The 14209-nt window shown below is 64.9% G+C and overlaps 1 protein-coding gene across 1 annotated transcript in view; it reads left to right on the top strand.

Moving 5' to 3' along the window:
- Positions 1 to 14209, top strand: part of MAP7D1 (MAP7 domain containing 1) — a 44654-nt gene that overhangs the window by 6070 nt on the left and 24375 nt on the right. The window contains exon 2 of the mRNA XM_065421886.1: positions 12924 to 13745. Coding sequence (XP_065277958.1) covers positions 12924 to 13745 — 822 coding nt within the window. The remainder of the gene's footprint in view (positions 1 to 12923; positions 13746 to 14209) is intronic.

Here is a 14209-nt window from a genome sequence, read left to right as displayed (position 1 = left end):
GAAGGGTTAAACCCAACACACACACACACCCCACCCCTGCCCTGTTTTCACTGGGAGGATGAATGAATGCTGGGGAAGGTACTGGGGCATGGTCTGTGGATATTCAAAAACCCCAGCTGCAGCTCCCCTGCCAAGCCCGGGGGGAGTTCAGGGCTTGGGCCTGAGCCTGCTGCACCCCCCTTCACGCCCCATGGCAGCTGGGAGCCAGACCCGAACGGGAGCAGCTCAGTTTTCATTTCTGAGTGTTGGAAGATGGTCCTGGGGGGATGTTGGCTTCCCCTGGGCACCGAGCCCAGGTGCTGTGGGACTGGGCTGCCAGCCCACGCCAGTCACAGGGGAGGGTCATAGTCTCTGTGTCATGAGCGCCCCTTTGTGTGGCATCTGTCTGTGCTGGGCTGGCACGGAAGGGCAGGGGTTCCATTCAGCTCTTTGCCCTCAGACTTGTGGTGGGTGCTCTCTGGGTCGGCCCTGGCTTCCTGCTGTGGGGCAGGCAGGCCTGCAGCTCTGAGCTGACATGGGGTGGGCGTACAAGTGGCGCTGTGGGCAGAGGAGCGGTTGTACCTGCCAGGAGCTGTGTCGGGCGCGGGCTGCTTAGTTACGCTCTCAGGTGCTGTCATCCAGGTGTGACAGATACAGTTGTTCATGCTAATCCCCCGGAAGCTGCGTGTGTGTGAGCAATTGGGCGTGTGGCTTTGTAGCATGTCTGAGACATGCTCCGCTGCTCCTGATCATCCCGTGGGAAGACAGGAAGGTTGCAGAATGGGATCCGGGGGCTTTCCCCTCTAGGGGTCCTGGCTCATCAGAGCCAGGGCAGGGGCTGGCTGACTCAGAGGCAGGGAATGGGATGGGGGCTTTTCCCCTCTAGGGGTCCTGGTTCTGATCCGGCCCCAGGGCAGGGGCTGGCTGACTCAGAGGCAGGGAATGGGATGGGGGCTTTTCCCCTCTAGGATGCTGGTTCCAATCTGACCAGCAGTAGTGACCAGCAGTTGTTCCCACCTGATGACGGTCCGGCCTGTGTAACGTGGTCCAGGTTTCTGTGGGCGCCTCGGGCAATGGACCCTAGTTGGCCGTTGCGGTGAGGAGGCCAAGGACTGAATGAGCCATGGAGATTGAACCATCCCTTACCTGCTAGAGGGCTTTCTCTGAGTCATTGAGGCACATTGGCCCGAGAGGGGGTAGAGGAGGTGGCCCCATGCTGGGGATGGGGAGGGGACCCCCCTCCTGGGGCGGGCAGTGGGGTGCCTTTCTCCAGCCCCGCATGCTCCTCAATGAGGGAAGAGCCCAGGTGTGTCTGCCAGGGGCTGGACTATGGGGCACAGGGCCAGCTGCCGGATTCAGAGGCACTTGCCATGCCCTGGTGTGCTGAGCTGGGGTAGGAGTTGGCCCTCTGCGAGCTGTGTGAGTGGCCTGGGCAGAAGCTGTGCTAACCCTGGAGGGAGCGACACACCGATGGCCTCATGCCCGAGTTGGCCCCGTTACTTGGCCTCCGCCCAGAGCAGCAGAATCCCTCTGTTCAAGGGACAGCGGCTCTGCGGGGCCCAGCGCGGTGACTGCTTAGCTCCCCGGGGTCTCGGCGTTGGGTTCTTTGTTTTATTCCCCCAAACAAATTCTTCCTCCAACAGCCAAACCCTGCAGCTTGTTGTCCGTGAGCAACAAGATCCCTGCAGTAATGAGCCAGCCCCAGCGGCTCACACATCTTCCAGTAACCAGCTGCACTGACCTGGGCATTCAGCTGAATTCCCTATTGGCTCCTCTTCGTGCCACACACCCCGGCCCTTGGCAGCGGTATCCAGCATGGCAGGATTCAGCTAGAAATGAGCGTTGACAGCCGGTGGGAGACCTCTCTATCCACCCTCCATGGAAGCCTGCTCTGGGGTGGGGATCCCTCTGTGCCGTTGTATGGCCCTGGATAGGGAGCTCCAAAGCCCACGGCGGGCTGGCTGTGGACTGCACGCTGCACAGATGGGCTCTGGAAAGCCACATTTTAACTTCCTTTGCTTGGCTCAATGCTGGGCTGCCCACCTGCTGCCCTGTAACTGGGAACCTGCTGGCGCCTTCCCATCCCAGCCGTGCACCTGCAGAGACTTGACACCCAGCCCCGCTGGCTGCGAGAGGCTCCCCTTGAGCTGTTGATGAGCTAAGCAAGGTTAGGGGTTGCAGCGCGGAGAGCTGCATCAGCAGCAGATTGCACAAGAAAGACCCTCCCAGGAAAGCTGCGCTGGTGCCCGTGCGGGTGTGTGCGCCCCAGGGGATATCGCCTGTCCTGCAGTGTTGCTTGGGAGACCGCAGGTACCCGCAGGATGACTGCTTTTGCACTCGGGTCCCCAGGGCCCTGCTGTGTCAGTGCTGCACAAGCAGCCCAGGGGGCTCCCAGAGCTGAGCGCAGCCCTTTGAGACGGAGACTGGGGACCCACGGATGCTTGGGAGTTAGCGCCGCTTCGGTTTCGCTCAGCCTCTGCCCCGCCTGACTCTGGGCTGCTGGAGCATCCAGCGGAGACTTCTGGCTCTTCCTCTTCCTCTTCCCCGCTCTGGCAGGCAGTGCGGGGGGTTGGGCTTTCCACAGGCTCGTGACTGGCTGCTGGGGTTGGCCAGGCAGTGCCAAGGCATACGTGAAACAAGACCAGAGATCGCTCTTCATTTGCACTCCGGCAGCACCCAGGAGCTGCACCCATAGAGCAGGGGCTCGCTGTGCTAGGTGCGATACAGAGATGACAAAGCCCCACGGTGCTTCCAGTCGAAGAGGTGGGCACCGGCAGAGCTGGGGGAGCGCCAGGAGCCAACGAGGCAACGTTGGTCCATGGGAGAGGCAGTGGGGTGTGGGCTGGGCTCTGCGCTGTGGCTCTGAAGGGAGCCAAAGCTGAAGCTGGTGTCGTGGTGTCTCTCCCCCTCCCAAGTGCAGAGGGAGGCAGGGGCTGCGACTGGGCTGTTCGGGATCAGCCTTGCTTGGGGACGAAGGGAAGCAGGCCGGTGAGATGCAGCCCCTGGCTCGGGGCCAGGCCTGGCGTCACTGCCATGCCCTGCCCTTCCTGTGCTAGGTAAGGGCGTTAGCTCAGAGCTCTGATGGGCCCAGGCGTGTGTGAAGCCTGGATCTTCCCCTGCATAAGCTGCTGACGCTAGAAGAGACGCTGGCGCAAAGAGGGGCCGGGTGAGGGCACAGGGACCCCAGCCTGGCATGCTGCAGCCTGCTAGGGACAAGTGGCGTCAGCCCAAAGGCCTGGGAAGGGGGCAGGGCCCTGGGATTGTGATGACGGGGGATGCTCTGATCCTCTCTCTGTCTGGCAGCTCCCACGGGGCCCTGGGAAAGTGCCTGCTCCTACAGAGCCAAGCGCCTCCATCCCCTCCAGCAGAGGCCCTGCTGGGGCAGAGCTCAGCAGCCAGGCCGGGGGTGCCACGCCTCCATCCTCAGGAGGGATCCAAGGCCTCTCCTTGACCCCCAGGACAGCCCAGCCCTGAGGGGTCCCAGCGAGCATCCAGGCCGTTAGCAATGTGCTTCCCAGCCTCTCTGAGCAGCTGCCCCATGTTACCAGGCTACTCCCCCGTGCCCTGCTCAGCTGCGCGGGTTCGTGCCCGCCATGGGGCCCAGAGCGAGGCGGCATGGGGAGCGCAGGCAGCAAAGGAGGGCTTGATCATTGCTTAGCTGTGGGGCCTGTGCCCAGCTCCATCTTTCTGGCGGGGGCCCTGCAGGAGGGCACCCCCACCAGCGCTCATCAGACGCCTGGGGCAACGCGTGTGCGCGGACCTGTGGCACGTGCCCGGAGAGAGCAAAGTGTCCCTCCGGTTGGCTGGTTGCAAAGCTTTCTCGCCTAGTGTAGACGAGGCCTCGCCAGCAGAGATGCCCCCAGGTGCTTGTGTGCCGTGGTGACGGCAGGATTGTGAGCTGGCTGCAGGGGTGTGTGTGTCCTGCCTTGCCCCAATGGCTTTGACAGCAGCACTTTGTCTGTCCTGAGCATCCCTCCTGCTGCCCCCCGACACCACTGAGACGGGGGCGAGCAGGACCTGCCATTCCGCGCCATCGCCCCCCTGCACGCCAGCCGTGGGAGCTGGGGCACTCTGGGCCCAAGGGCTCACCACAGCAAGCGGGGAGTTGCCTGGCGTGCCCTGGAATCGCCAGTTTGCACGAGGCGAATGGGAAACACCTGTGTCTGGGGGGCCAGGGCGGAGAGCCTGGCTCTGCGCATGCGTGGGGGGAGTTCATCCCCTCTGGAATTCCCTCCCCACTCGCAGGACACCCACCCTGACCGCTGTCCTGGCAGACAAACCGCGTCGGGTTTCAGGGCAGCTGCTGGGACGAGACAGCGACAGCTGGCGACAGGCCGGGGCAGGGCAGGGCGAGGCTGTGCCTCAGCTGGGTCAGCGCAGGGGCTGACACAGGCGCTGCCCCAGCCGAAGAAATTCTGGCTTCTCTGGTCACCTAGGAAGGATCTTGGCCTGGCCGGTGAACTGGCCTAGATGGGCCCTGGTGGCTTGGGCCGGCGGCCCCAGCTCTGCCGTACTGCCCCAGTAAGGGGGTGGTGTTCCCTGCCTGCCTGGTACTCACTGAATGTGCGTTAGCCTCGCTGACGGCAGGGAGGGGAGCTCTCTGCAGCGTCAAGGGCCCAGACCTGCAACCTGCAGCCGTTGGGGGCCAGGAACCCGCCTCCAGGCCTGTTTCTCTGGCATCATGTTCTCCGTGGGCTCTCCCAGGAGGCTGAGCTGAAAGTGAGGGAGCTGGGGGTCCCTAATGGAGTCCTACATCTTATCTCACACACAGCCGATACTGCAGCATGGCCTGGCCTCATGCAGCCCTGGAGCATTGGGGTGAGCGCCCCGACTGCGTCCCCCCAGCCTGGGCTTTCCTAGGAGGGTTCCCATCTGCCCACTGGCCAAGCCTGACCCTGCCGAGCCCACTAATTCGGCAGCCCACAGCGGTTCGGCTGCAGGTCCAAGAGTCCTGAGGGAAATCGTGTGCAGGGGGACCCTGACGGGGGTCCGGGCTCGCAGGGGGACCCTGACTGGTCTTGGCGTTGGGCAGAGTCGCCCATCCCCCGGCCTTGCCTTGGGCACGTTTGGGGATCTGGGAGAGTATTGCCATCTGTTCTGAGGCGTCATCCTGGGCTTGAAGCTTTCACTCATCTGGTGGCTGCAGGCCCCGGGCGGGGCAGGACACGGCTGCTTCTCAGAGAGTCTTTGTCTGGCTTGGTCATGGAGGGCGGTGTGGGTGCGGGTGCCTGAGGAGCTGTGACCCTGGGCGGGGGGAGGGGGTGATACCCTCAACTACCCCTGGCCCGTAAATGGCCGGAGTCTCCTCGCCAGATCTGGCTCCATGTGCAGCCAAATCTGCCAGCAGCTCTGCCCTGGGGCGGCAGAGAAGGGGTGCAGTGTGTGTGTGTGGTGGGGAATGGGACAGGCAGGTTTGCGAAGGGGCTGTCTCTGGCTCATGTCATGTCCACCCATGCCAGGCCCCCTTGGGCTCCCTCCCCGGCCTGTGTGCACTAGGCCAGTGCTGGGGTGGCTGGTTCCGCGCTAGGTCCGAGGCGGGCAGAGCGGAGGCCGGATCGCTGCAGGTGGCACTCAGGGAGGGCTTGGGGCATTAGAACAGGTCAGACTGGAGCTGCCGCTGCAGGTGGGAATGCGCGTGTGTGTCTAACCCGTTGGAGCAGCCAAGCTGGTCTGCACCATGTGCAGCACCTGCCGGCATTGCAACTGCTGAGTAGGGCACCGCAAGCCCCAGGATGGGGGACCGGGCGGATGGTGCCAGGGGCGTTGCTGGGCAGTGGCAGGGGGAACAGGGGCTGTGGGCAGCTCTGGCAGTGACCGGGGGCTGGGCTTGCATGCCAGGACGCCTCCCTGCAGGAGCTGCAAGGCAGGGTGCAGCCTGTGTTGGGGGGGGGGGTGCATGCTGTGGTAGGGGACACTGGGGTGGGGTGCCCATCACTGGCGGTTTTCCACGTTCTCCCCTGGAACGAGCCCCTTGCAGCTGTGAGCTGGGTTGCTACTGGAAAGCGATGCCATCCCCTCCCAGTGCCAGCGCTGCTCTCAAAGCCCCTGGGGTGAGCATGCCTCTGCCGGTGGCGCAGGGTGTCTCTGGGATCCCTGGGGACACTCTCACTAGGCAGTCCCTGCGCTAGTGCAAACGGCTCCTTGCCAGCCGCAGGCTGGGTCTGTGCTTAGACGTATCGACCGGCAGCTGGCTGCCTTTGTGGCCAAAGTGCCGAGACGGCAGCGGGGACGTCCTGGCCCGCCAGGCCCTGGCCCTGCGGCTGCGCCGTGCTGCCATCAGGAGCCAGCCAGGGCTGGTCCTTGTGCGTTTGTTTTTCTCTCCTATCCTGGCTGTGGCAGGAGAGGTGCCGGGGCCCTTTATACAGCTCATGTGTCTGGCTCAGTGGCCCTGTCCAGCCGCAGGTTGCAGAGCGCTTTGCAAACATTACCCAGCCCTCGGTTCTCGGGGTGCATTACGTCACCCTGCCGGGAGGGGCCGGCTCTGCAGTCACATCTCACCTCCCAACTGCCCTAGCCTGCCTGCACTTCAGCCTCCCCACTGCTAGTGCAGGGGCCACGGCCCAGCTAGGAGCTTTCCATGCATAGACTGATCTGAGAGCATTGGCTGGGCCTCCTAATACACCTCTACCCCGATATAATGCTGTCCTCGGGAGCCAAAAAATCTTACTGTGTTATAGGTGAAACCGCGTTATATTGAACTTGATTTGATCCGCCGGAGCACGCAGTCCCCCCCCCCCCCCCCCCGGAGCGCTGCTTTACCGCGTTATATCTGAATTCGTGTTGGATCGGGTCGCATTATATCGGGTTAGAGGTGTAGTCCTGTGTGTTTTATATATAGGGAAACTGAGGCATGTAGCCATGCAGAGTCTGGAATAGACCTCAGGAGTCCTGGCTCTCATCCCCCCACGCTAACCACTAAACACCACTCTCCTCCCTGAGCTGGGAACCCAGAACCCAGGAGTCCTGGCTCCCAGGGCCCTGCTCTAAGCGCTAGATAGTGCTGGATCAGACCGTTATTTACAAACCATTACGTCCGGGACTGTTCAGTCTGGAGTGCAAGGTCTGAACCCCCCGAGAGGCTCCACGCTGCTGTGATACGCAGGGCTGTGGCCCTGGAGCTGAGGGGACTTTCCCGGGCAAAGCGACGACTCCCCATGCACGTGCCCCTGTGCACGCTTGCCCCTGAACGGGCTGCTCCCCACGCGAATGGTCAGCAGTCACCACAGCGTCGCCCTTCCCTGCCACGTGCCGCACCGTCAGCGGCTTGTGGGGCCCAGGCACCAGGATCCCGTTGGGGTCGCCTGCCTGGTGCTGCCACTGCCACGGGCTCTTGGAGGAGATCGGGGCTGATGGCTCCCTGGAGAGAGACAGTCAGCACCCAGGGAGCAGAACGCAGACCCTCTCCCCGAAACGCCATCTCCCAGCTCCGCATGCAGCAGCTGAATGATGCCCCGAGTTGGCTCCGACAGCCAGACTGTGCCAGCCCCTGGCATGCTCCTTGGGGCTCGGAGCCTGCTCCTGCCGCAGGCCGGGGTGGGGGCAGTATTGGGCTGCAAGCAGAGCTGCTCTCAGGCCTTTTAGCCCCCCAGTGCCTGGTTTCTGCTGGCCTGGTCCCCTTCCCGTCCGGGGCACACTCAGCAGGGTTCGTGGGATCCCAGCCTAGACGCGGTGTGTTCCTGTGCCGGGAACACGGAACCATAGCTGACTGGGTGACCCACCCCTGGGCAGGTGCCCTGGTGTAGACAGGGCTCCGGCAGCCCTTCCCACCAGGGATGCTGGTAGCAGGGTCTGGCCGGAGGCAGGGGTCTGGGTCACGCTCTGTATTAAGGTCACATTAATAAAGGGTTAATAGATGCTAATCACTTTTCAACTGCTTGCTTATAACTGGCACGTCCTACCAAGGGGCTTTGAACTGTTCCCATGCGAGCTGCCAACGTCCGCGGCTCACTCATCCATACTGGACCCAGGCTGAGGCCAGGAGACCCCATGGGGCAGCGGTGTCACCACACACCCTGCTGGTGCTGTGTGCGTGTGCAAGGATGGCACAGCACGTCCAGTGTGCCCACTCTGCATTGCGAGGTCAGGAAAAGAGGAAATGTGCCAAGATTGGGCTGCCCTGGAGTGACCTCCCCCTGCCGGCACTCGGCCCCGGAGCTGGGCGTCTCTCCTGCCCCTCCCTGGCTGCTGCTGCAGTGGTTAATTGCGCTTCCCAGGCTGCTCCCTGCTTGGTTTAGTCCAGGTGATTATTCAGTTGCTTTGCAGACAGCCCGGCCAGGGAGTCGGCTGCTTTCCGAGGGCCAGGCCGGCCCAGTCACTGTTGCCGAGCTAGAGCTGAACTGCCAGGCACGCAGGGTCTTGTGGTCAGTCTCTGGGTGTGAGCGCGAGTCCCTCGAACCTGGCAGGCCTGCGTCTGAATGGGGAGTTTTCTATCTGGGGTGTTATGAAGGCAAATTCCTATGGATGGACGGACACACGCCCGCGCGCCCGCTCCTCCTCTCCCCCCAACGGGCACACGCCCTTCCCGAGACTTCTCCAAATACACCGTGTTAGAATTTCCACCCGCTCCTGGTTCTGACCCAGCCTCGGCCCCGCTCCTGGGGCTGGCGAACGGGCTGGAGGTGGCGTTCGTCCCTCTGGTGCGTGCCCGGCGTGTGTTGCCCTTGCAGCATGGTCTGGCTTTTCTCTTGCTCCGCCCCGTGTGCTGCTCCGTAAACGGGCAGGGGCCGCTGAGCGCCCGCGTTCTCTGAGCAGGGGCATGGAAGGACACAGTGCAGTAAATCTCGTGAGCTGTGAAAGTGTGGGCTGGGATCGCACTGCCGGCGGATGCCCCTGTTGAGCTCACACTGGGTGCTGGGCTCTCTGGAGATTCTGGCTGTTGGTGTCCCAGTTGGGAGCTGCTGGGCACTAGAATTCAGCCCTTGTTTCCAAGCCTGACTGCGAGCAGAGCTCTCCAGGAACCCAGCCCCGAGGAGGGGTGCTGAGCTCGGTGAGCATCTGGCCCAGCTGGGCCAAAGCTCTCCTGGTGCAGCTGCACGGGAGCCGTGAGTCACGGAGCCGCCTGGCTCACGCTGCCTATGCTGCAGCTTCGCTGGGAACCTGGCGCTGTGATGCCAGCGCTGACACCCGCTGCCTTGTAAACAAAACGCCCCTTTGATCTGGCGTGTAACGCGCCCGCGCCGAAGCAGACTGATGGGTGGGAGCAGCCTGGCAGGAGAGGCGGACGCATGCGGGAGCAATTCCTCGCAGAGGCAGGGACGGTGTGTTCCCCTGTTGTGTCAGTGGGTGCGGGCACCGGGTCCGGGTCCTGCGACTGGGGAAATGGGTTTCTGTGTGTCAGGGCGTATCCGTTTGGGGAGGGCTCTTTGGGTGTGTTGGAGGCAACGCCAGCGAGCCAGAGCAAATCCCTACCTCCCTTCCCCCCACGTCTGCCAGTGCCCCTCAGTCCCGACCCACAGCCTCTGCTACCATCCCAGCCCTCGGCTCCCCCTGGCATGTGGCACTGCCGATGCCCCTCTGCCTGGCACACACAGGCAGCCGTTCGCGCCCAGCTGCTTGCTGACTTTTTGACTATGCTGAAGGACCTTTGTGGGTTCAATCATTTCCTGTGCTGGTGCAGCCAGTGCCCCTCCAGGGTGGCATGTCTGTCTGTCTCCTCCCCACTGCGGGGGTGGCCAGTGCTGGCAGTTTTGCCCCAGCTGAGTTCTGTATTGAGTGGCTCAGAGGTGAGCTCCCACTCGGTGAAGCGAGGGCCCCGCGCTTGGGAGAGGGGGTCACGGGGATCGACTGGAGCCCAGGTGCATGGAGCAGGCACGAGCCACCCTAGCCACAGAGCAGAGCTCTAGGCCCAGCACCTTGGGGGGGGAGGGTGGCTTTGCCTTTTCTCTTGGCATGGACGGGTTAGCTCTTGGTCCTCGTTAGGGGTGGGGGGAAGGGACCAGCCACGGTCGGGCCCTTTCCCTGGAGGGTTCTAGGGTCTTTGCCATCCCAGGAGTGGCCATGGCTCTGGGAGGGCAGTGCCATCATGCTCTTCCCCAGCCTGGACTGTGGGCCTGTCCCACCAGGGACCCCATGGCACTGCAGGCCCCTCTCCCCCCAACCCGCTGCGGGATCCTGGCCCCTCCCAAACTGCCCAGCTGCTTCCCTCTCCTGGGCCTGCGCTGATGGGGCCTCGTGCAGCCACCAGCCATGTTGCTGCCATGCTGCCGTGGCACAGGCGTGGGGAGAGCACCCACGTTGTCCAGCCCGGTGATTGGCGTCTGGTGGGCCCGCTCCCCCAGGGCCCTATGTCTGGAGGCACTTTTCCCGTTGGCCGTGCCGCCTAATGATGCGTCTGTGACCCCTTGGCCTGAGGGGGGCAGCCTGGACCCAGTGGGCAGGCTGAGGTGATGCTTGTCTGTGGGGACAGGCGTTGGCTTCGCTGTCCGTGCCCTTCCTACGTGTCTGTCCGTCCGTCGGACTCCTCTGTGGAGCTCCATAGTGACACACTAATGCAGCAGCCCCGGATCCAGGCCCTGCTCCCGTCCCCTCTACCTGCCTGGCTCCTGTGATGGACACAGGCAGCCCCGACGCCAGGGCTGGAATAAACCCCTCCCAAGGGGACACGCTCTCCAAACCCGCACGCAGGCCCCGCTGCAGCCGGAGGGGACCGACGCCTCTCGCTCATCTCTGGGGACATCAGCGGGCAGGGACCTGAGCGCCTCCTGTGGAGGGGGAAGTATCCTGAGCCCCAGGCAGCAAACGCGTCATGGCACCTTCACTCCGGGTCACCTTTTGGTACCACGCTCCCAAAGGAACGTCGGTGCCCCTCAGTCCTGAACTGCAGCCCCCGCTAGCCTGTATCTGAACCGGAGCTGAGCCTGCCAGCTCTGCCGAACGGCCCGTGGGATGCCCTCCCAGCACGCCCTCCTGTAGCCATGGGCAGGAGCCGGCCCCGTTCTCTGCTGACAACCCCACCGTGTGTGGGGGGGGGGGGGGCGGGGGGGGGTTCTCCCTGCTTTGTCTCGCCCCCGCTGGGCTGGGAGAGGCCTACACGTCCGTCCGGTCAGGCCCAGTCTGTCACTTCCTGTGGGAGCGGGTGGGGTGCGGGAGGCGCTGGGTGGCCCCGCGCGGGGGAGGCGGCCTTTGGTTGCTGGAGATGCGTCGGCCTCACATGGACATTCTTGCTGCATTAGTCAATTGTTGTGTGCAGGCACTTGCCGCGGGCTCTGTCTCTGCTGCCGGGACCAGAGCCGGGCTGGAGCGATGACGTCGGGGGAGCGGGGACGGCACTGTCCTGGGCTGGGAAAGGCAGCTCCCACTCCAACGCTGGGAAGGGACGGGGCGCTGCATCCCCCAGCCAGCCAGGCGAGCGGGGGGTCCTGCCTCCTGCTGCACAGTCCAGCCCCGGGCCCTCCCCTTCCCCAGCCTGGGAACCCTTCCCTTCTGAGTGGTGTTGTTTTGGGGCAGGCTTGGCTCTGAGCCAAGGATCCAGGACCCTTGGCCCCCACCTGGGAGCAGGGCAGGCAGCTGCTCCCACAGGAAACAGGGCGGCTTTGTGCCCTGCTGGCTGATGGCCGGTGCCGGGCAGTGCCAGGCCCTCGCCGATGGGCGCTCTGTGCATTGTGTGAGCTGTCCGGAGGGACGCGCTGTGCCTGGCTCCTGGAGCGTGGGGCATGTGGGCGACTAACTGCCGTGGGGCCCTGCCCTCCATGGGGGGACATGGCTGTGTTCGGAAGGGGGCAAGGCAGGGCCTGGGGGTCACTCCGTCCCCCTCCTTGGGGATGGCTGTGGATTGGCTGAAGGAGCCTCCGGCTTGGCCCTCTCATCTCCCTGGGACATCAGGGCCTCGGCGTCCCAGCTGGAACCTGTCCCACCCACCCAGCCGCTGCTCCAGCCCCCGCCCTGTCCCCTCCGTCCTCATGCTCTGGGTCTTCGCTGGTCCTGCCAATGCTGAGACGCCGTCCATGCAGCCCCGTGAGAGCAAACGCCTGGTTCCTGTGCACTGGATCCCCTTTGCTTCCTTCAGATCTCCCCCTCCCCCAGTCCGGCCTGTGGGTCCTGCCACCCCCCTCCCCCCCCCGACCCACACCCTGGCTACTCGGCTGCCCCTGCTCCTGCAGGGAGTTGACACCTGGGGCTTTGTCTCCCATAGTCTGTGGTTCTGCTCCAGGCAACACATCAGAGTGCCGGGGGACAGGCCAGGTGGGGCGCGAGTTGCCGTGGGCTGGCATGTGGGCCTGGCAGGCTCACTCCCAGGGGGCTGGGCTGACTGGGTCCCCATAGACGCCCCACTCTGTCCCTCTAGCCAGCTCCCTGCCTGGTATGTGGCCGTTTTGTTCAGAAATCTGCTCTGGCCAAGCCGCCCGAGCCCAGCCTCCTCCAGTGGGGCTGAACCGTCTGCCCAGGCCTGAGAGAACAAGCAGTGGGGGGCCCTTGTATGAGACACATGGGGGCCACCAGGGGCTGCCCCATGCCTGGCAGAGGTGGATGGGGCTGCTGAGGGACTGGGGGGAGCGGGGAGGGGGGGCCTGGCTGTGAGTCACAGGCCCTGGGGCTGGAGCGAGCAGCATTCAGTGTCACTTCTCACATCCCGTCCTTGGTTCCTGTTTCGAGGCTAAAATAGTCGGTGGCCATTGGGGAGGGCGGCGCCGACTGGCTCCCCCTCTGCCGCTACGGCCCAGGGCAGACAGGCAGCACTGGCGGTCCCGTGGAGCCAGCGCGATGCCAGCACGGCCCTGCCTGGCTATTGATCACCCCGGCCCCAGAACACAGCCGGCAGGGGTCGCTGCTGAGTGAGGCCACAGTAAGGAGCGCTGGCGTGGGGTGGCAGAGTGGGGCTCTAGCACGCCGACCTCCCCCGATTCCTGCCCCCATGTGGCTGGAGATCTGCCCTGGGGCCCATGTGTGGGGCTGGCCTGGGCTCTGGGGAAGGACTGACCTTGTTCTCTTCTGCTTCTGTGTTTCAGCTAAAGCAGCAACCCCTCCAGGGCAGAGCGTCCCCAAGAGTGACGAGCCAGCTCCTGCTGCAGCCCCCTCCCCGTCTACAGGAGAAACACTGCCCCCCAGGAGTGACTGGCCTGCCCCTCCCGCAGCGACCTCTATGGGAGAGTGCATCCCCCCCCAGAGCGACCAGCCTTCCCCCCCTGCCACGCCTGCCCCTGTTGCAGTGACTCCTCTGGGAGAAGCCCTGCCTCCCCGGCGAGACCAGCCAGCCCCTGCCGCTGCCCCCACACCTCCAGGAGAAGCCCTGCCCCCCCGGCGAGACCAGCCAGCCCCTGCCGCTGGCCCCCCACCTCCAGGAGAAGCTCTGCCCCCCCGGGGAGACCAGCCAGCCCCTGCCGCTGCCCCCCCACCTCCAGGAGAAGCTCTGCCCCCCCGGGGAGACCAGCCAGCCCCTGCCGCTGCCCCCCCACCTTCAGGAGAAGCCCTGCCCCCCCGGCGAGACCAGCCAGCCCCTGCCCCCCCACCTTCAGGAGAAGCTCTGCCCCCCCGGGGAGACCAGCCAGCCCCTGCCGCTGCCCCCCCACCTTCAGGAGAAGCCCTGCCCCCCCGGGGAGACCAGCCAGCCCCTGCCGCTGCCCCCACACCTCCAGGAGAAGCCCTGCCCCCCCGGGGAGACCAGCCAGCCCCTGCCGCTGCCCCCACACCTCCAGGAAATGCCCGGCTTTCCCCAGCTGCAGCCACCCCCCCGGGAGAAGCGCTACCCCCCAGGAGCGATGGGCCGTCCCCTGCCACCGCTGCTTCTCCACCGCCTGCCGCAGCGGCCACCAGCCCCAGGCCCAAGCAAGGTGCGTTCGTCCCTGGGGCAGTGCTGCATGGGGCCTTGGGTACCTCCTCTCCTGCCCCCATAGCCCTGGCCAGAGGGGACGACAGGCCCAGAGCAGCGGGGCTGGGACGACCCGAGTGGGGCTCACGGGAGCTGGTGCGTTGATCCCTGCAGCTGGCTGTGAGTGCTGGACCAGGCTCTGCAGGGACTGCACAGGCCAGCTGGGGCCCGGGGCGGGTGTGTGGCCCCGGAGCGCCCCTCTGCAGGGATGAGCGGGAGCATCCTGGCCAGCGGGGGGGCTGTGCCCGTCACGGCACAGAGCAGCTGCCTGTGCTCTCATGCCACGGTCCGGTTCCCTGGGCGGCTCTTGGCCCAGGCCACAGGCACAAACCGCATGGATCACACGTCGGCGCCTCCCCCCTGCCCAGCAGATGTCCCGAGCCTCCCCTGGCCGGCGGGCTGGGGGCAGGGTGGGGCTGCAGTGCC

This window comes from Emys orbicularis, chromosome 23 (genome assembly GCF_028017835.1).
Source record: "Emys orbicularis isolate rEmyOrb1 chromosome 23, rEmyOrb1.hap1, whole genome shotgun sequence".
Classification (NCBI taxonomy): Eukaryota; Metazoa; Chordata; order Testudines; family Emydidae; genus Emys; species Emys orbicularis.
This window is presented reverse-complemented; position numbering and strand designations above follow the sequence as displayed.